The following is a 22097-nucleotide window of genomic DNA, read 5'->3' as shown; positions in this document are numbered from 1 at the left end:
TGAATACTGGAGGCTGAAAATTCATTTTAAAATATATTCAATTGTAATAATATTTCAACAATATTACTGTTAACTAACTAGGCTACTGCAATTTCTGCAGTGAAGGTCTCATCATCTGACTCGTGTAGTCTCATCTTGTTACGTTTAACACTAAACTCTAGAACATGAAGGACAAGACTGAAGTTTACATGAAGCAGATCTGCCTCTGAGTCAACCAGCAGTAGACATGCAGCCTTTCTTATCAATCCATTTGTGTAACAGCTTACACACATGTATGGACATAAAACTTACCAAAGAATTTGTCATGGACTGACACACACCCCAGGGACCCTGTTGTAACATCCTACAAGGTAAAAAAAAAAAAAGAGAGAAAAAAAAAAGGATGACATCCAGTTGAGAATACTAGTAATAATATTCACATTAATCAGATATTGGTTGTGTCCGAAATCGCCCCTATATCCCCTATATCGCCCCTATATATATATATGCATTTCTAGAACACAGTTCCAGTAGTGGGATTGAATGTGAGATTGAATAAGTGCACTCAATAACGTCCACAATGGTTTCAGATACCCAATGGCTGTTCCCTCAAATAGTGCCCTAAAGTCTCTATGAAAAGTTTTTTGGCTTTTAGTATGAATATGTTAGCCTTACTGTTATCTATAAGCTAGTGTGCTCCAAAACAATGACACAATTTGCATTTAGAAGACCAAACCCAACATTGTTTGGTCTTCATTGACGTCATTTTCAACCACAATACAATTTGATTTGATTCAATCTGACGTTGGATTCTGACATCAACCTGATTTTCATTTTCAACATTGGGTTTGGTCTTCTAAATGCGAATTTTGTCATTGTTTTGGAGCACACTAGCTTGTAGATAACAGTCAGAAGTCTCTGACATCAGATTGGTTCTTTGGTTCTTTGATTGACGTCTGATTGGTTCTTTGGTTCTTACGTCAATCAGGACTTTCATTTCCAACCAAAACCCAACATCTCTCCGACGTTGGATGTTGACGTCAATCTGACGTTGGGTTCTGACGTCAACCCAACTTTCATTTCCATCCAAAATGCAAACCCTGCAACCAAAATCATCCCCTGACTGACGTCACTACTTTCTACTCAAGGACCTTGACGGAAATGTAGTGGAGTTAAAAGTTTCAACATTTGTCTTTCAAATGTATTGAAGTTAAAGTAAAAAGTTTCCAGAAAAAATAATACTCAAGTAAAGTACAGATTCTCAAAAAGTGTACTTAAGTACAGTACTCAAGTAAATGTACTTTGTTACTGTCCACCTCTGCCTAAGACTAGCAGCCGAAGGGCACACAGGCATACCAGATGGAGAATATACTATGTGTCTCGGTGAGTGTCAAGGGTGAGAGAGTTATTGGAGAGGATGGGACATGAGGTGGAGGAATGGGGAGTGGTGAGAGAGGGACAGGTAGAATATAGAAAGGGTGTATGTTGGGAGAAACAAGAGACTATCGTGGGATACTGAAATTTCTTCAATCATCTGGAACCAGTCCCAATGGAATCAAATAAGAATCCAAATGGAACCTAATGAGTCAATACTGAATAGTTCAGTTTATTTTTCTGAATTTTATTTAATCTACTTAAAGGCACACTAAGCAGTTTCCATTTTTCTCAAACAGCGAGTGGAGTACTTGTATTTAACATTACTGTCGTAAATATCACTCAAGCAGAGCCGTCTCTGCACTCTTCCGACCGCACTTTCTTCGTTTCCTTCGCCGACTCTGCCATGATTCACGTCTGAAATGCGTGCAAGTGTCTTCCATAGAGGCTGCTTCATATGTTGTTGATGTGTGTAACATCGTGCCGTAAAGCAAGTCGTGATTCTCGCGAGATTTGTCGGGGCGCCACCTCTCAAACTTGCATTGCCCCCCGATTTTGCAATTACACGATTTTTCCATTGCGGGCAAAATAGAGCAGAATGAGAAATAAAGATGGAAAAAAAACCTGATGATGAGCAAATAAACACAAAATTGTGCAAGCTTTGTGACTCTGCTGTGATCTTGACCTTTGACCTTGATCTCTTAAAAATTGAGGGGAAAAAAGGTCCTAGGCTGCATCTGAAATATACTTCCCTACAGGCAAAAAACAGTATAGAAGTCAGAATTCACAGTACTCATAAAAGAGTAGGCAAAAAGTCCCCGGATGACCTACTACTTCCGGAGAGATTCTAAAGTTTGCATACGATGGACACTTTACTATCCAATGAGGGAACGGAAGAGGATTTGTGAATGGCAGTGAAGCGACATAACAGATGCTGGTAGGTCACGTGATAATGACAACAAGGCGAATGTTGTACGTCCGGATTACATTCATACCATATAGAACATACTTTTTAAGTGGTCGGGAAGTAATTACTTATTCAAAATATGGTAAGTACCTACTCAAGAGAGTATGTGATTTTGGACGCAGCCACAGTCCAAACAAAGGTTTAAGGTTTTGCTCAGTCAACCCCTGCTGGTAAATGCTGTAACTACACCATTCGGTCAGCAGATTTTTTAGACTGTAAAGACATTTTACCATTTTCACTTGTGCTAACCCTATTAAAAAGCTACATTTTCTTAATAGCATTTTAATTTAGGAAAAGTAATTACAATTACTAATATGTATAACACATTATATACATTATACAATTAAAGTTATACATTAGACAATTTAAAATTGTGTAGTGTGAATAATAATATTAATATTAATAATAATAATAATGTTTCTGCTCTCCTGAAGTCAGTGTTAACAGACATCTTTCTTTTTTTTATCTTTTTTTTTATCTAACAATCACATTTCTATTGAAATCCATGTGGTATCATCATATTTCTCTCTTTATTGAACCATCATGCCCTGAGGCAGGATCATGGTTCAGCTGAACTTCTGAACCCGGATTACTTCTTGTGTATGTGTGTATACATAATGTCACACCTTCAATCATCAGACTGCCAGCGGGATAAACAACATGATTTGTAAGTGCCAAAATGACTTAAACAGTGAGATAGATTGGTAAGGTTACAATCAGCCATCCTAATAACCGACTCGGAATATGGGCTGCTGAAGAGTTTAGATGTCAAAATCCATATTCCGAAGTATCTTTAAGATACATAAATCCATTCAGGGATGAAGCATTGGCCGCTACAGGTAACATCTGAAGTGTTTGTAAGGGGATCTGTCATGGTGGAATCTGTTCATGTGATGTGTCATGACCTCTTTTGGCAGCATCAGTATGTGTTGGAATGCAGAAACAGCAGCTGGTGTCTACACTGTAATTACTATGCTTCCTGACCCAAACACACACCTTACCTACATGTACTACACCACCACTCTGTAGTCCGAGTTCACAAAACAAGGGCAAAGGTCAGTGCACACTATAGATCTTGGGATATTGATATAGCACATCAGAACTTTTGTATAAGAGAAAGAAATATAGATAGAAATTCTTAAAGCATGTCATTTCTGTGAATTGAAAAAAATAAGGCTGCTTAAACTAGATAGATAGATAGATAGATAGATAGATAGATAGATAGATAGATAGATAGATAGATAGATAGATAGATAGATAGATAGATAATGGCAGATCATGTTATTTCCTTTTGTTCTTTTGAACATAATCCTCCTCACCTTAAGTGCACATGCCTACTGTACTTCCTTAAGAGGAATATTCGTTCACGAGGAAAATATGAGGTGACATATCCAGCTGACTATGGGCTTGCTGTTGACCTAAGTTGACTGAATTTGAATTTGAGTTATACAGAAATTCTCCTCAAAGCCTTGGGTGAATCCCAGCAAACGGCAGTGCTGCATTTTAAAGTCATTCATCAGACACAGATACTGAAGTTGGGTGGGGTTCCAGGGTTCAATAACAGGGTGACTGACATGCTTTAATAAAGAAGAATCAGCTCAGTGAAAATGCTGCACCCACTGTCAGCACATGTGCATACGCTTTTGAGGAGCAAAAATGCTTATGAATGAATGGGTTCAGCTCGACTGAGTGTCTACAACTCTTCAGGGAGGACTTGGAGGAGTTTCATGGGTAAATGCACTTTTTAGTGCTAAAATCAAATGGAATTATAAATACAGTACAATTGAATCTCAATTCACTCAATTCGTGATGGTCACCAGTGATACTGTCACTCACAACTGATTAACAAAGAAACTTTTTTGAAAGTCAGTCAGTTGTTCAGACAAGCTTGAAGGCATTTACTTCAATTCCGTAATTTTCATTCAACATCTACCAATGTTATTTCCATTCAAAGCAAGTTGCTTTTATAAGCATTTAAAGTTAGCATGAAACAGCATTTACCACACATTTTATTACCATATAATGCGATGTATGTGTTCACATGAAAGCAAAAGGCACATCATGGATAATCTAAATAGGCACATAACAGGGGTTCCCAACCTTTTTTGTCCTAAATCAGGAGTGTCCAGTAATTCTTAAGTTTAAGATGTTAGCTTCACCAAGTTTCTAGTGACCCTGAAGACCTTGATTAGCAAGTTTGGGTGTTTAATTAGGGAAGATGGCGGCCCTCAGGACTGCATTTCAGTCCAATTTTTATGTCCTTTCCTTGCTAACTTCGGATGCAGCCAACACTCGCGAATTTCCCCAAGCACATCCCCTTGGGGGAATCCCTGCCACCATTTTGTTCAATTTTGTGGATGAGGGAAGTTTTCGTTTCCTCGCACCTCCGTCCTCCAGCCTGTGACCCGGAAACCGTTCGACCTCGGCCACCATGAAGGGCATCCCAATTCTCTAATTGCACCGCGAGGAGGTGAGGAATGAGGAACGAGGAAGCTTCCTGAGGAGTCATGTGCAAGAATACACAGGTGTATCCTTCCCTCGCATCCTAAGGAGGTGAAGCTAAGACGCAAGGAAAGGAAACGAGGATGCACACACACAATACACTTCAGGCAGATCCATAGACGACAATGCAGCACAAATGTGACATCACAACAACAACTTGCAGTGCTCACACTTCATTTACTCACAAGTGATCAATTCCATTTAAACCCATTGAAAGGGTTCCGCCAGTAGTGGGCGCTCATGCAATATAAGCATTGACGTACATCTGAGTGAACAAGACAGAGGGAAGTTAGTGAGGGAAGGGCATATTAAAGTGGACTGCAAAAACATCAAAATATTTGTCCCAGGCCTGTTCCTCTTTTGTCTTGCACTGTCGTCACTCCTCCTTTTGTCCTTCCGGAGCTTCCCACAGCTCTCGGCCTCGCCCTGTTTGCCACCGCAGCCTAAGTTATTTAGATTATTTACTTAAAGTACATCCTGAGATTTCTGATATTGTTGTAACTTAATTTATATTTACTGTTTTGTCATGATCATGAAATACATATAGCCTATTAACAATAAAAAAATAGCCTTTTATTAGTATGCTAAATGTAAGATAGCATAGTAAAAGGCCATTTGTGATTGCTTCTATTAAAAATAAAAACAAAATTTCGAAGAGTTTGTTATTTTTATTCGTTATTCTGAAGGCATTATTTTCACAGGTTCTTTTGCTTCTTTATACAGACAGAACCAGTACAGTGTGCCCTGAAGCGACAATCCTGCGAGTTCAGTCTCAGGTCATATTGTTCTATGATTTTCCAGAAATCGGCCTTCCTCCTAAGGCTTCATACCTGTGTTGATGAATCACCTTTCGGATACTTTCTTTCCACACCCACATACAAACACAGTCAATGATACTGACCTGATATTGAACCTGAGGTACTTTTTCTGTACCAGGTGTGTGACAGTTGTTGTGCTTCCTGAATGTGATTATGTGCTGAAAGTGAGAAAGTGACATCACTCCAGGCTTAATTGCTTCCATTACATAAATAAAAAAGTACCATATAAGTTTATACTGTCCATTATGATTTGTGGGAAATCTTTCTGGAAACGGCATTTGGGTTGCTCATAGATGTGTTTGAGTAAGGGAAGTGATTTGGTAGGTGATTAAAATAAAGGGATTAAAAAAAATAATAATAATTTCCTGTTGTTTGCTTTTTGGGGGGGGGGGGGTGCTTTCTTTTTTTAAATAAATAAATAAATTATTTTATTCAGCAAGTATGTGTTATTAAATTGATAAAAAGTGATAGTAAAGATTTATATTGTTAGAAAAGATTTTTGTACATATAAATCATAAATGTGTATATGTATATATACACAATATTACAATTAAATCAACAAAATATAATTAGGTTTATGTCTGAGATACATAATAATAACAAATTATGTTGTTTGTTTGTTTTTATTATAAGTTGAACACAAGGTAAATATAATGCACTCACGAAGCCACAGCTTTGTACCTGCTGTTTATCTCCCTGCGCATGGTGATACAATGCCCGTCAGGCCTTGGAGGAAGAATTAAAGAATGAAAACAGTTATTATAGTTAATGCCTGCTCTCTCTCTCTCAACCTGTTCTGTCAGCAACATGCAGCGCCACAGGCTGTGATTACAGCGAGGAAAGAGAGACGGAAACCAAAAAAAAACAGGTTTGCGGTTGAAAGTTTTGTGCCAGCTTCTTTAATACTCCCAGCTCCTGAATCTTGTGGTTCACCTGAGCACTGTTCACCTGCGTCAATGCTGACATCATCACCATGAGGCCTGGAACAGGTCAAAGGTTACCTCAGTTCAGGAGAAGTGGCCTTCAACACAGTGCCATCTACTGGTGACAGACGGACATGTACGTTCAAGCTCATTATATTACAGGCATTTATTTAAAAGCTTTTCCCTTAAATCTGAAGATTAAAACAGCAATGTACAGAAATATACACAAATATACATGTGTAACACTTCACTTCTCCCTTTGGAGAAAAATAACTGGTCTCTTAGAAGTATATTCACCCAAAAATTTAAATTCTATCGTTATTCATGTTGATCCAAACAAACATGCTATTTTTTTTCAGTGAAATTATCCCCATGGAATTTCAAATCTCGTGGTCCAGATTTAAAAATGTCCTCGCCTGACAGAAATTAAATCCCTACAATTGCATGTTCCACAGATAAAATACCAGCATAGAAGTTTGGAACAAAAACAATGGCAGTAAATAAATGACATAATTAAGAATTTAGCTTGACCTATTTCTTTACAAAAGCCTAAAATGATCTTTACCTCTAACAAAGATCCAGTATCACTATTTTGAAGTGTTGGCAACCATAAATGATTCATAGAATGCGAACATATACACGCTGGTGAATGTTGTCACATCTCACATAAAAAAACACAAAAAAACCCGATTTAAACAATAGATCAAGATATCGGTTATAAAAATGGCAGTAAACACGTGGAATTAGCAGAACTGTCAGACATTATGAGAAACTAGTTTACGACTGAGTATCTGGTCCTTTTTATTTTAAAACAGTCCTGATAGATACATCAGTTGAACTGATCCTTTCAGCAGATTTCTATTAGAAGGCACCTTTAGTCTTTCTGTATGGGACAACATTCTGACACTGATCAATTGTGCTTAGGGATTGATCAAACGTTTCCAAAATCCTTGTCTCAGTCACTATCAGCTCTGTTGTGGTCAATTAAATGCTTGTCTTCCAAAAGGTGGACCTGTAAAAAACACACACGACAATCCACTATAAAGAAAAGGTCTAATTGGGATTCATATACAGTAATAATAAATGTAATGTAAATAAATGTAATGTAAGTCACTATAGATAAAAGCGTCAGCCAAATGCATAAAGGTAGATGTAAACGTAAGGAGACATCAAACTACACAAAAACATTTGGACGCAAAATGCTGCATTCAACCAACCAGAAATAAGTACTCCAGAAAATTAATTCTTCTAATAATACAATTCTGCCCATGTTTACCTGCGGCTCTAAGATTCGCTGGTATTTTGGGCTGGACAGTTCATCAAGAGTTTCAGCAGCAGGTTTATTGAGCGTCTCCGGTAGGAGGAGCCCCAGGCAGCCCGCCGAAATCCCACTCAAACAGAACACCATAAAAGGCATGGAGGTGTGCAAGGATTTCTGAAAGAAAACAAAACAAAACAAAACAATAAATCAGTACATAATCAATTAATATAATAATAATTATAATACAATTTTATTGTATATACATTTTGTTATATGTATAATATTAATATATTACTTATTATTAATTACACAAAAAAACTTTGAGGGAAAAACTCAAATCTAATTTTTGTAAAATTATAAAATAAAAAAATAGCCAGTTTATAGCTACTTACCAAACTCGGCACAAACGGTGCCAGAATTCCCCCAACTCTACAGGACATGGAACACACACCCAACCCTGCATTCCTAACACACACACAAACACACTTACATTAGAATGAATCCAGCAGTGGGGTACTTTTGTTTTGTACTGACCAGAGGTCACATTAACATTCGTGTGCTAAGTGTGGGGTTGAACATGAAAAGTGGCTTAATTCAGAAATAAATACATTTATTCTACCCCTCACAGGGGAGAATTCTTCATTAAGGACCCTCTCATAAATATAAGAGTGATTCAGCATATGCTCGCTACTAAATATATGAAATAAAAATAATACAATGTATACAATTTATCAACGATTTATTAAAATATTAACAAAAATTACATTTTTAGGGCCATATGAAATCCGTTTTATTTTATTTTTTCCAATTTAATAGTTGAATTCAATTTTAATACTCAAGAAGCATGTCTAATCAATTTAATTAATAAAACGTTCACTTTTTTTTTTCAAATGTTTGCAATAACAGCAAATCATTTTTTGTTTTAAATGAAATGTAATCTTTTAAAATGTAATCAAATGAAAATGTAACAATTCCTTTTATTTTTTAGCAAACAAAATGCTGCACAACAGGTTTACTGTTAAAATTAAAATGTATAATTCCTTAAAAAATATATTTAATCATTTTGTTTTCATTATTTTTATTACTTATTGATGTGAGAAGTACATTCTACTGTAGTGATATATTTCTATTATAATTTCTTCAAGTTAAACCAAACCTTTACTTGAACGTGTTATCATGAAGACTTTTGAGTTTCTGTGTGCATATGATATGATTCAGCGATTCCGTCTGCGTTTTCTGCATTGCGGAAATCATAGGCGGACCCCTGGCTATGGGGCACGGACCCCTGATCTAGCCTACATGCTCATCCTGTAAGTTCACGATTAAAAATAAAAATGTGAATGAAAACAAAAGCTCTTATTATTAGATTATAACGGAATTTGTATGACCCTGTTGGTCAAAATGATGGACAATGAGAAAGTCTACTGTGGTACTGACATAAATGACTGACATTACCTACACTAGAGGGCGCAGTTTGCTCAAGCACAGATTCTTATTCTGTAAGGACATACATTTTATTACACATTTCTACTTGTATAAGAGCTAAAAACACATCACGTCAAAACATGCAAGTAAAGTACCTGATGACAGTTGGGTAGAGCTCTGACGTATACACATACGCAATATTAAATGCAGCACTGACCAGCAGTTTTCCCACTAGAGCCAATGACGTGGCACTTACTAAGGACCCTAAAAAAAAGAGCAAACAACAGGCTTGACATGATGTAGAATTAGGGAGAATATTGTTGAATCTTTTTATGTTCATACAAATATTTAAACATGTTAAGAAATTTGCTGGGAATATTTTTTGCTGAATATATATAAATGTGTATACATACAGTATATTTACTAGGGGTGTAACGATACACAAAACTGACGGTTCGGTACGTCCCACGGTTTTGACGTCTCGGTTCGGTTCGGTTCATCTAGGTTCATTTAGGTGGGGCGGGGGGTTTAGAAAGCTAATTTTTTAAAAACATTTTTAAACAGTGCTTTAATTAACAAATTGTGTCCTTGTCTTTAAATTAATTCAATTAGTAAACGTTTCGCAAGGATAAAAAAAAAAAATCTGCTAATGCTGTAAACTATACCCTTACTTGCACATTACTATAACATTAAAGCTTAACAACAGAGCCTAGACTTTTAGCCTAAATTCAGTTGCTATTTATTTTTAGATATAATAATAATCAACACTCAAGTAACAAATTGTATGAAAACATGTAAACTGCACATAAGGCAGTTTTTACATTAACATGTTTTTACTCTAATTTATTATTGAAATATAATCATTTACACAGTTGCTGTCATTTTCATGACAGATAAAAACATACATTAAATAATCAAGATGTCATCAACAGGTTAAGTAAAATATAATATATAGGCTAATATAGTGCATTTATTTAGTGAAATAGTTCATTTCCTTAGCAAACCAACAAGCTGTGGACACTGAATGACTTGCCTGAGGTAACGTTAACTGTTAAATAAAGCTATGTGAAAAACTAAGCGTTTTATTGACGTATTTCCGCTGTTGAAACACTGACTGAGCGATTACACGAGTTATGATGCCTTTCAGTAAGTGTACTGTATCTTTCAACATACCTTCAGGTGTCCATTCATGTTTATTCTGTAACTGAGGAAAAGAATCGCGTTTACTCACGCTCCGCGCTGCCGCTTTAAATGAGGAGCCTAGTAGCCTACGGTGATCTGTCACGCCACATCAAAGAGCGCCAAAACGACATTTAATGTTTGAATTTCGTGATCAAATAGACAGAATTTGAAGATTACACCTTGCTTATTATCGAAAGTAACAAAACACTGAGCTTATTGCAATTAAATGTGGTTAATGGTGGTTAGGCAACAACGCTGTATTCGTTGTGTACACATAAGACATGAGGTCCAATGAGCCGGGGCAGCAGGGGGCGGGGTGGGCGTGTTCGGTACGCCTTGAGAGTATCGCGATTCGTATCGTGGGTGGTGTATCGCGGTTTTTCGGTTCGGTTCGATTCGAATATCGTTACACCCCTAATATTTACACACTGGCCCTAAAAAAAGTATACTTTTAAAGCATACTTTACAAATAATTACATAGTTAAAATGTAAACCAAGTGGCATCTGCAAACCTAAAACTTCTTATCTATAATCATGTAATAAAAATCCTACTGTATGATGACAGATATACTTTGATTCTAGTGAAAACCTAATTTATTGGGAAAGATGATCACCTGATACAGGTACAACCATTGTGAGCAGACAGGATACACCTGCAAAGGCGAGAAAATTGGCCATTGACTTCCTCCTGCCTGCCCTGAAAGACAACAAATACGCTCAGATAATAATCGGAGAGAGTCTGATACAGCAGCGTGTGGATGTGATTGTGCAAGTGTATTTACCACTGTTTGTTAATGAAGTACATGCAGAGAGGGTAAGCAGGGAGTTCCACCAGCCCATACATGGCAACACTAAGGTAACGATTCCCTTTCTCTTCACTGGCATTGAGCGTCAACCCGTAATACACAAGGCTACAGGCATACCTGCGAAATATGCATACGCACACAAAGATTGAGTACATAAAAATGCACAAATGTTAAAATAGTTAAATGATAACAAATACTCACCACACATACATGAGCACCACAGTCCTCCAGCGCAGTATGGGATGTGTGAACAGCTGGAAAACCCCAGGGCTGGCTGCGTCCGGAGTGCTGGTGTTGGCGGTCCGGCGGAGCTTCACTAGAATTCTGCCTTTCCCGTTCCTCACAGCAAAATACTGCAGGATGTCCTCGGCCTGCTTTGTGTGACCCCGAGAATAAAGCCAGCGTGGAGATTCTGGCAAATTCCTGGCATAGTCAGGGAAACACAATCACAGAAATTAGCATTTTGCATTCAAGAAAACATGTTTAAGAGATATAATGAGATTTTAGATTAGATTCCCAATATGATATGAACCTTTTTGAGGGGTGCATTTTTCAAGTGCTTTAATTATAATACAGGATTGATACTTTTCCTTGAGGTTGAGCTAGTTTTTTGCTCTTTTGCCACATTTATTGACATGCAATATCAGTGAAAGGACAGGAAAAAAATATGACATTTAAAAATTCGATTTTAAATGTTTTTTGTTGTTGTTTTTGGTTGTTAATTTAGGCAAATTTTATGGCAACAGGGTAGAAGTAACAAAAAATACACAAACATAAAATGAATTTACATTATCATTCAAAAGTTTGGGGTCAGTAAGATTTTTTTTTTTGAGAGAAATAAATACTTTTTTCAGTAAAGATGCATCAAAATTATATTTCAAATAAATGCTGTTCCTTTGAACTTTCTATTCATTAAAAAAATCCTGAAAATATTGTTACACATTTCAAAAGAAATATTAAGCAGCATAACTGATTCAACATTTATAATAATAAGAAATATTTTTAAACACCAAATTCTGATATTAGAATGATTTATGAAGGGTCATGTGACACTGAAGACTGGAGTAATGATGCTGAAAATTCAGCTTTGCATCACAGAATACACTACATTCAAAGAAATATTGAAATAGAAACCAGTTATTTTAAATTATAATAATACACTACAGTGTTTACTCTATTTTTTAATCAAATAAATTCTGCCTTAATAAAAGAGACCTTTTATTCAAAAACATTGAAAATAAAAATCTTACAGACCACAAACTTTTGAATGGCACTGTATAGATACTTGTTTAGGTGCACTTGAGATATCCTTTAAAGTCCCCCTGTGGTGAATTTTTTTTTATGTTTAAAGCTTTTAAATGTTGTCTATGTATATGTCTATGTGGTGTTTTTAATATGCTTTAAGACAAACCATGAACAAATTCAAAAGTCAACACCATTGCTGAGTATTTTCTCCTTAAAACTGCAACGAACCAAAGACAGTCTTAAAAAAGCTGGTGTTTCTGACGTCACAAACTACCTTGTAACCAATCACGTCAACGTGTGATGATCAACGAGTGGATCTCTGAGCTGGTGCGAGTGAGAGGAGGCAGGGCTAATCTGCATATTCATAGAACCGCATATACTAAATGAGGCAAGGGTGCAGAGTTACAGTCAAGCTATTTTAAGGCATGAAGAAAGTTTGTCCTTGATTTTTTTTTTGTAAATATGTCATTTTGGTGATCAAAGATGAGTTTTAAGTGATACAATTATTGACTACAGGGGGACTTTAGAAAAAAAAAAAAAAAAAAATAAAAATTTGTGTTCTCTTAAGAGTACATCTTCACCAAGGCTTAAGGCCTCATTATGCTTCTGCGTCAACTCCACGGCGTAGCTACGGCGTCACTCCTACGGCGTCGCGGCCGTTTTATGGATCTGCGTGGGGTTGCGGTGCATTTCACCGCCAGAACGCTAGGGGGGTGTGTGGTTCGCGAATCTCTTTGCTAGTTTGTTTTGGTTCCGTGTGCTGGTTCCGCTTTTTCATTTCCGACAATGGCGAGCGAAAGAGAGAGAGTGTTGTTGCAGCTGGAGCTAATCGACATTGAACAACAAATGATTTTATTGCAAATGTTTAATCGCAGAAGAAAAAGACGTCGTCAGCGAAGGTGGTCTGTACGACCAGTGCACGAAGACAGTGGCGGTATAGCAGGAGGGGGAAACCGGAAAAGCTACACTCCGGAAATGATGTATAATCTGACCAATCACAGCCCTTGCGGTCTGCGTCACCTCGACGCGTAGTTAACATTTTTTGGAGGTGCACATCGAGCTACGGCGGAGGGGTCGGAGAGGGGTTCGCGGCGACGCAGAGGGGTCTGCGGGGGTACGCCGTCGATTCGACGCAGAAGCATAAAACAGGCTTTAGTGTTCAGCTTTACACAGTATCCTTTTACTGTAAACAAATCACTTGTGACAATATCATCCTGGTGGCTTATAATGAAGTCACAGTGCTGTAGTTTAACAGGAAGTAATGATCCGACTAAACCACTTGCTTACACACAAAGCAGGAAGAGCAAAAGTCCCGGACAGTTGGCCACAGTTGCTAGGCTCCGCCACTGCCGAACATAATAACCTAAGGCGCCGAACAGAGCGATGCCCACTGCAAAGGTCATATTAGTCAAGGTCCCTGGATCAAAGACAATCAAATTAGCTTTATAAGACTACTGTGAAAGTAAACAACAAAAGTGATTTTATTATTAATTCATGTGCACCTGTCATAGCCCAGTAGGACTTTCCCACATATTCCTGAGTGAGAACAAAGCAGACCAATGCCATTCCTCCGTTCATCAACCCCACCAGCAGTCGAGACACAGCAAACAACTCATAGGTGGGCGCTAACGCTGTGCCGTACCCAAACAAGACCTCAAAAAACAGACCTGAGAGAGAGAAAACAGTTTAAACAGAGGTCACAATAACAACAACACATTAAACTGTTGTTTAAGGAAAGGTTTTATGTTTGTTTCTTTGCTCTTGGCTTTCATTCGGTTGTGTATCAGAAACAACACATAACTTCTTTGTAAAGCAGCTATAGATGGTCAAATAGATGGAAAAAGAAATGGCCAATCACAATTGAGAATGCAAATACTACAATGATGTAATCCCTGATGATTAAATTAAGTACACAAAACATTCCATCATCATCATTTCAGATTGTATTCCTAAATTACTTAAAATGATAAAAAATGAACACTTTAAAGGGATAGTTCACCCAAAAATGAAAATTAGCCCTTGATTTACTCACCCTCAAGCCATCCTAGGTGTATATGACATTCTTCTTTCAGACGAATACAATCGGAGTTATATTAAAAAAAAAATGTCCTGGCTCTTCCAAGCTTTATATTGGAAGTGAATGGATGCATGTTTTGTTTTTTTCAATCAAAGTGCATCCATCCATGATCAAAGTCCTCCACATGGCTCTGGGGGTTAATCAAGCCCTTCCGAAGCGAAGCTTCATGTAAGAAAAATCGACTAAAATAACTAGCTTCCGGCAGACAGCCGTACGCATCGATTTACAGCAAAAGAGTAACCCTTGACCTTGATACATCGGCGAACACGGAAGTTCAGAGGTTAGAGCAAAACAAAACACCAGTCACGATTTAGAAGTCTAAAACGACAATTTTTTTTAAAAGAGAGATGTCGGAGGAGCTTGAGTTTGTTGCCCAGCCCTGTTTGTTTGAACCGCGAGAGGTGTCAAAGCTTACACTACTCCTACATCATACATCGTCAAGTGTTACTCTTTTGGTGTAAGTCGACTTGTGTAGGCCACCTGCCGGAAGCTAGTTATTTTAGTTAATAAAGTTTTAAATATGGATATTTTTCTTACACAAATGCATCACTTCGCTTCAGAAGGCCTTTATTAACCCTCACAGAGCCTGTGGAGCACTTTTATCATGGATGGATGCACTTTGATGGACATCAAAAAATATACATCCATTCACTGCCATTATAAAGCTTGGAAGAGCCAGGACATTTTTTTAATATAACTCCGATTGATTCGTCTGAAAGAAGAATGTCATATACACCTAGGATGACTTGAGGGTGAGTAAATCATGGGCTAATTTTCATTTTTGGGTGAACTATCCCTTTAAGGCTGACATTATCTACAAGAAAAAGTTTAAACAGACTGCAGATGTTTAGTACTTGTGGTTAAAGGTTAGAAAACCTGTAATCTGGAATGTTTGAGGCCTTGAAAGCACTGTAATAATATGAAACTGTAGATTATAGTTTAGTAAAGAACAGAAACCAGTTCATCTAAATCCTACCAGTTAGAAAAACCGGCTTCCTTCCGATCTTATCAGAGAGTGGTCCAAACAGGACATTTCCGATCAGCACACCAGCAAAGAACAGGGACCCAGCCAAGTTCACTTTGTAGGCTTGATGTTTAATTAGGTACCACTGCAAGAGACGATCAAAAGAAATATCAAATAGTTTGAATATTAATTCATTCATCCATCTGCTGTCCTGTCCAGACACAAAGATTATAATATAAACACAGTTCTTCCTGATTTGATATAAAGTATAGATTTGTATTCAAAAGACTGGGCAAGCTTAAACCAAGTTTGTTTGATGCGCAACACTGATGACAGTCTCTTACCTCAGTCACGATTGAGCTGATATCCTCAGTGAACTTCACACTGTGTTGAGTTACATCACCATCCACACCTTCAGTAAACGGTTCTACATGATATTCTGGCACAGCACCCACTAAAATTATGAGCATGGACTGACATGCCATGTAAATCTGTTTTAAAAAAAAGACAAATATTTCAGGTTACTTAACTTTCATTAATCTAGGCCCAGTTCCCTTCCAGTAAATGAACAATATTTGCACTGATCTGAGATATAAACACTGATATGTTAGTGATAATCACTAGAACGTTCAGAAAGAAGCCATTTTTCTTTCAGGATAATCTTATACGTGGCTTGAGTTATGCATCCTTCGCAAAGACGCATCTTCCCCGATTCTAGCCTAACTGAAGAACCACCAGATCATCATTAATCCTCCAACAAATTACACAATGGGTGTAATTTGAGAGACTGTGGGTTGTAGGCTTCTCCAGTTCTCTGTCTAAATATTAGAGGACCAGGTGTTGGGTTAAGCTGAAAACTGGACTCATCAGAGAAGATCAGAATCAGACAGATCTGTCTTTGTGAAGGACGCGTGACACAAGCCACGTACAAGGTTATCCTGGAAGAAAACATGCTTCCTTCTGCTCTGTTCCCTAAATCGAAGGATTGGCTTTTCCCACAGGAAAATGCTCCATGCCACACAGCCAGGACAATCAAGGTGGAGGACGGAGGACCACCAGATCAAGACTCTGTCATGGCCAATTTGGCCATCACAATATCCAGACCTGAACCCCACTGAAAACCTCTGGAATGTGATCAAGAGGAAGATGGAATCAAAAGCCATCAAACAAAGCCGAGCTGCTTGAATTTGTTTTTTGCCGGGAGTGGCATAAAGTCATCCAACAGCGATGTGAAAGACTGGTGGTGGAGAGCATGCCATTGCCAAGACGCATGAAAGCGGTATTTGGAAATCAGGGTTATTCCACCAAATATTGATTTCTAAACTCTTCATAAGTTTAAACATTAGTAAAAGAAATCTTTAAAAGATTTGTATAAGTTTGTTTTCTTTATATTATTCAAGGTCTGAAACCATGGCATCTTTTTGTTATTTGGACCAGTTGTCATGTTCTGCAAACACATGCTGTATGCTCATGCTTTTGTAATGAATGATCTTTAAATAATTGTGCTTGTAACTGTCAGTGTCACAAACATGCTATATCAGCTTCATCACTCAAATTTTATGGGACAGTTTTTTTTTTTCTTAATATTAAGTATGTTCCATTATGAAACATCCTGCCATCTTCATTTTAATGAATGCTAAATTTGTGAACGCCTATTTGACAGTTTTGAATCATATTGAGCAATAGGTAGGGAAAACATACATTTGGAAGCAGGAGATATACCTCTGAATATTAACTCAAACTATTACATGATGTATAAACATTTTCGGTTCTGTTGCCCAGTAATGACTCCAGGGCCTTAAAATGAAAATTCAATACTAATGACACAAGCAAGCATATGCCTGACTGAAACTAGGTCAAATTAAAGCAAATACATCCTACTGCAAGAAGATAAGATAATGCAAATATGACAAGGCTTTAAAGATTTGAACCCTCGAATATAAGTTTTGCATAATTACTGACTTGTGTGACCAAAAATATAAAATGTACCTAAACAAACACAGGTTAGTCCAATGTTTACGGATTTGCATGTTTCATTAGTTAACTTACCTGTAGGAAAACCAGGATGGTGATCATCCGCTTCTGATGTCTACCGAATTCTCCAACCACCTGGAAAGCCTCCTCTATATCCATCCCAGGGTCAAATCATCCGACTCATCATGCCATCGAGTGTATTTTTACATTTTCAATAATGGATCTGATAGCAACTGAGGTTGCAGATGCTCCGCTATAATCTGACTTCCCTTTGCAGACGTGTCGTGGAATGAAACCACGTGGTACATAGAGTGATTCTGATTGCACGAGACTTTGGCATAAAAGCACGTGCTTTAGACAGCGGTTCTGATTGGATTAGTGGAAACTGAAATTGAAACGGGCCTTCCGCGTTGTTTTTGATTTTAATTTTATTAGACAAACTTTATTTTTTATCAATAGTACTGTAGCCGTGATGTCAAAACCCGGAAGACTGATTCGCCAGTGGTTCTCGAGATTGTTATTTGGGTTTTTCAATTTAGGCATATGGTATAAAAAAAAAAAAGGGCATATGGTAAGTTGACGATACTCGGACGTTTTGTTCGCCAACGTAAATAACAGTTCATATCTAGTTACGTTTAGTTTTCTTCTGGGTTTTGGCGTAACGACTGCAGCACTCTTATAAAACATGATCAATGTCATTATTGTTTAAGTAGACTATTTTAGCAGGTGTAATAAAATTAACCAAATATGAAACACTCATTTGTGCACTTGAATTGAGAGAATTAGAATCATGCACAAAATTGTAACAGTTAATAATAAAATAACCCATATAGTATATCTTTTTTGTTTTCATAAACACCCTATTTCATGCACAAATCTTACTCAATATGGAAAGTCTCATTAAATAAGGTTAGAGCAATTCTTACATTTTAATTTCTTTATTAATTATACTAATTCAAACCTTCACAAGCAGACATTTTCATTCTTGTAATAAGAAACTTAAATCCCTTAAATTGTGGAGAAAAAAAACACAACTAAGCCAACCAATATTACATTCAACAAACAATTTAATAGAAAGAATAAAACTTTATACAAACATTTCAAAATAGAACCATATTTTAAAAATATCTTTTATTGGTTCAAATATGGAGTGGATCAAGTTATTTTAGGTTTTAATTAAACATACAAATGTTCAACAAAAACAAACCACAAAAAAAAAGCAAGCTCTAAACTAGTGAAACTAACCAGAAAATTAACAGTAAGAAATCACCCAGAAGTTATAACTTTTAATATTAAACTGTGACTGAGGAAACAGACATGAAAAATAAAGGACATAGACAAAACATGTTTAAAAAGATGTACACAGAAGTTTAAAATGATGCACTTTAAGACATCCAAGGAGAGAGTAGAAACTGCAACATAATTAAGTTTAATTCTGACACCTGAGTGGTAGTTTAGAACGTGGCGGCGTAATCATACTCTCATTCTCCACCTTTGAATGGTTCAATGATTTATTGCTGTTTTCCTTCTTGCTTTTCTTCTAGTTAGACAAAAGAACAAAATATTGACAATCTGCATCTACAACCAATGAGTTTGATAGTTATTTGCCAACACTGTAAAGGTGTGGTCACATTTAACATTGTTCACGGCAAAATCCAGTCATTTCAATAGAAATCCACGCAATTGCACAAAGGCGAAAGACTTTGCCACACAGATTAAGTTTTTCACAAATTCGCTGCGTTGATCAACAGAAAGCTGCTTGGTTTGAAATTAACTTGTGCAGTACTTCATACATCACTACACTATTGACAATAGACCTTTTTTGCACATGAAATTTTGCTAATGTGACCGCACCTTAAGCTTATGTATAACATTAAATGGGTTAAAAAACATTAACAAAATGTCTCACCTTGAAGAAGGGAACCCTCCCGTTCTCAAAACACGTCAGGTTCTCATCAGAGCACGACTGTTCGGTGATGTTTCCATCACTAGAAACACTGACTTCATCCTCCAGAGAATCCTAAAAACAGAATTGGTTACACCAGTCCAAAAAATAGCATCTACAGCACCTTCAAATAAATCTTAATATATTTTAATAGCAAACACTGATAGCGTTTCCACTGATTCAAACTCCTCCTGTAATATAAAGAATATGGATGGACTACCTGGTCGAGAGGTTTCTCCTCTTCTGCCTCTTTGACAGTTTCACACTGGTTCAGTGCACACTGAAGCTTTTCCTGCTGAGCTCTGAACTCCTCTGCCAGCTCCTCTCGACTCCTCGGCTTGTTTAGCACACGTGGGTACATATATTCCCTACGCTGAGGGGTCGTTCCTGCAAAGATACACACGTCACATTACTGCCCTGTACACATGGACCGATTACTTGCACTTGAGCAGTGACTATACCCAAAATGCTATATTTTGAATATTTCCCTCACAACTTCTCTTACCGGTTGGTAAATCTTGCCGTAGCTCTGAGCTGATGAAGTTGTGTACAGTGTCCAGTGCCTGAGTGCTGATGGAGGAGAGGGTCTCTTTGTGCTCCTGCATGGTAGCATCATCTTTACTGGTCTGCAATTCCACACGACCCAGAATTCCTTCCACTTCCTGCTGCATGGAAGTCAAACGGGCTTCACAGTCCTGAACGGCTTTCTTCCCCTTTTCCTCTACAGACTGCATGCATACAGAAAATAAGGGATAGGGATAGTCTCAAACACCAGAAATACATCATGGAAGGAGACAAATAGTCAAGTGCAAAAGACAAACAGGACCAAACTAACCGTTAGCAAGCCTTGCACAACCGTGTCTGTCTCCCTGATGAGTGTAAGCTGTTCTTGGGCTTTATTCTCAGTTGAGTTTCTGGCTTCGTGACACCACGCAAGTCCCGACTCAGCCAGCGAGTCAAGCGATGTCTGTAGCAGTCCGCAGTATCCGGCACACTCCTCCAGCGCTCTCTCTCCCTCTTCCGTCACTCCATTCATCTCTGTTATCACTCCGTCCACAGAAGAACCCAGTCGAGCACGGACAGACACAGTGTGCTCCTCGGTCGCAGTACATTTACTACAATAAAAACGATTTATTAGGGTTTCGGTACAGGAAACTTGAAGTTATATGTTGTGAATATCCTCTCACCTCTGTATGGAGCTCTCTAGTGTTTCTAGTGGAACAATCTGGGCAGATGCTGCCTGTGAAAGACCCTCAAAGTCAGTCTGAGTGTCCAACGCCAAGAGATTCATTTGGTTCTGCAAACACTGAACCAGCTCGGCCACACGCTGTAAAAAGGAACAATTGAAGCAGTTTAAGAACTAGTGGTCAAAAGAGATTTAGACAAAAGTTCTGTCACAGAACTTTACAGGAGAACTTCGTGAGGAGAATTTTTTTCCCTACCCATAAAGCTTGTGACCATCTGAGCCAATCAATTTAACAGAAATGTGATTGCTTGGATTAAAGACAATCCTCCTCTTCAAGAAACTGTCCAGGGGTTATAGACCTACCGCTTGATGGCTGTTTCCAGCTTGGCTAATCTGTTGCTTGAGCTTGTCGTGTTCAGCACGCAGAGTGCTAAAGCCCTGCACAGCACACTCTCGCATACTGGCCAACGATTCAGTGTAATAGTCCAAAAATGACATCATCTCTGATTTCAGACCCCGCATCTGTAAGATACATTTTTTTTTACCATGACTTATTACAAATCTTAAATAAGCAGTAAACTGGCATAACAACAGGTCAAGTCATTCTTCTCACACATACCTGCTCATTCAGAGTGTGGTATCTGTGAAGGGTTTGCTTCAGACTGTCATTCGTGGCCATGACAGACCTGATTCCTGGCACCGCCTGGGCGACCAGAACCTCCTCTAGATGCTGCTTGTGTTCATCCTGAAAAAAAAAAAAGGGTCAATGAATGGTGATCAATATAATGGCTAAAATTACAATTAGGATAAATTGGGAAAAATGGGCAGGGACAATTAAATATCCATTACTGGTCAATTAAGATGTCTAAAATTGATCATCATAACCCCCAAAAAATCAGTCTTGGAAAGTGACTTATAGCATAAGCCTGGAAAAGTCATTGTAATTAATAAAACTCCATGGGCAATTTTATGAATGATATTTGACCAGTTATGTCAAGCTCAAATATTTTAATCAGATTGAAATAGTGTATTTTTATTTATGTAAATGTATTGGTTTATTTAAAAACAAAGAGCATGCAGCTCAAATTCAGTTATTTTAATTATAGTAACTTCTCAGAAACTAGGAATACCCATAGATTAAAACAAGTACAAATAAATAAAATAAAAAGGCCTTTTGTGGTTTCAAGACTGCACAAAAATCAAGAATTCAGCTTGTGAATTGTGTGTGTGTAAAAAAAAAAAAATAATAATTAATTATATATATATATATATATATATATTATATATATACTATATATATATATATATATATATATATATAATATATATATATATATATATATATATATATATATATATCTCATGTATAATCCAAAACATTTGGACTGATTGAGTTCTGACCAGTATTTCCAGCATGCTGTTCTGAGCCTCCTGAGAGAGTTTCTCCTGATGTAACACTCGTTCCTTGC

The 22097-nt window shown here is 37.4% G+C and overlaps 2 protein-coding genes across 2 annotated transcripts in view; both read right to left on the bottom strand.

The window, feature by feature from the left end:
• Positions 1-6711: 6711 nt before the first annotated feature.
• Positions 6712-17805, bottom strand: slc22a15 (solute carrier family 22 member 15). Its single transcript, XM_084392771.1, has 12 exons — positions 17573-17805; positions 15868-16014; positions 15536-15668; positions 13985-14149; positions 13770-13899; positions 11439-11660; positions 11214-11354; positions 11046-11128; positions 9405-9513; positions 8217-8289; positions 7840-7998; positions 6712-7575 (listed from the first exon to the last, which is right to left on the bottom strand). Exons 1-12 carry the CDS (start codon positions 17654-17656, stop codon positions 7519-7521), a joined length of 1503 nt encoding a protein of 500 aa, XP_084248897.1. The 5' UTR covers positions 17657-17805; the 3' UTR covers positions 6712-7518.
• Positions 17806-18546: 741 nt separating this feature from the next.
• kif11 (kinesin family member 11) overlaps positions 18547-22097 on the bottom strand; it is a 6050-nt gene continuing 2499 nt past the window's right edge. Inside the window, exons 7-15 of the mRNA XM_084394171.1 lie at positions 22030-22092; positions 21248-21373; positions 20992-21150; positions 20630-20769; positions 20278-20557; positions 19948-20170; positions 19663-19829; positions 19407-19517; positions 18547-19037 (exon numbers count right to left, since the gene is read on the bottom strand). Of these exons, the coding sequence (XP_084250297.1) occupies positions 18927-19037; positions 19407-19517; positions 19663-19829; positions 19948-20170; positions 20278-20557; positions 20630-20769; positions 20992-21150; positions 21248-21373; positions 22030-22092 (1380 nt within the window). The 3' untranslated portion in view covers positions 18547-18926. The remainder of the gene's footprint in view (positions 19038-19406; positions 19518-19662; positions 19830-19947; positions 20171-20277; positions 20558-20629; positions 20770-20991; positions 21151-21247; positions 21374-22029; positions 22093-22097) is intronic.

The sequence above is a fragment of the Rutilus rutilus genome (assembly GCF_951802725.1).
Source record: "Rutilus rutilus genome assembly, chromosome: 21".
In the NCBI taxonomy this organism is placed as follows: Eukaryota; Metazoa; Chordata; class Actinopteri; order Cypriniformes; family Leuciscidae; genus Rutilus; species Rutilus rutilus.
The sequence above is the reverse complement of the archived record's forward strand: the minus strand, read 5'-3'. Positions and strand labels throughout refer to the sequence as shown.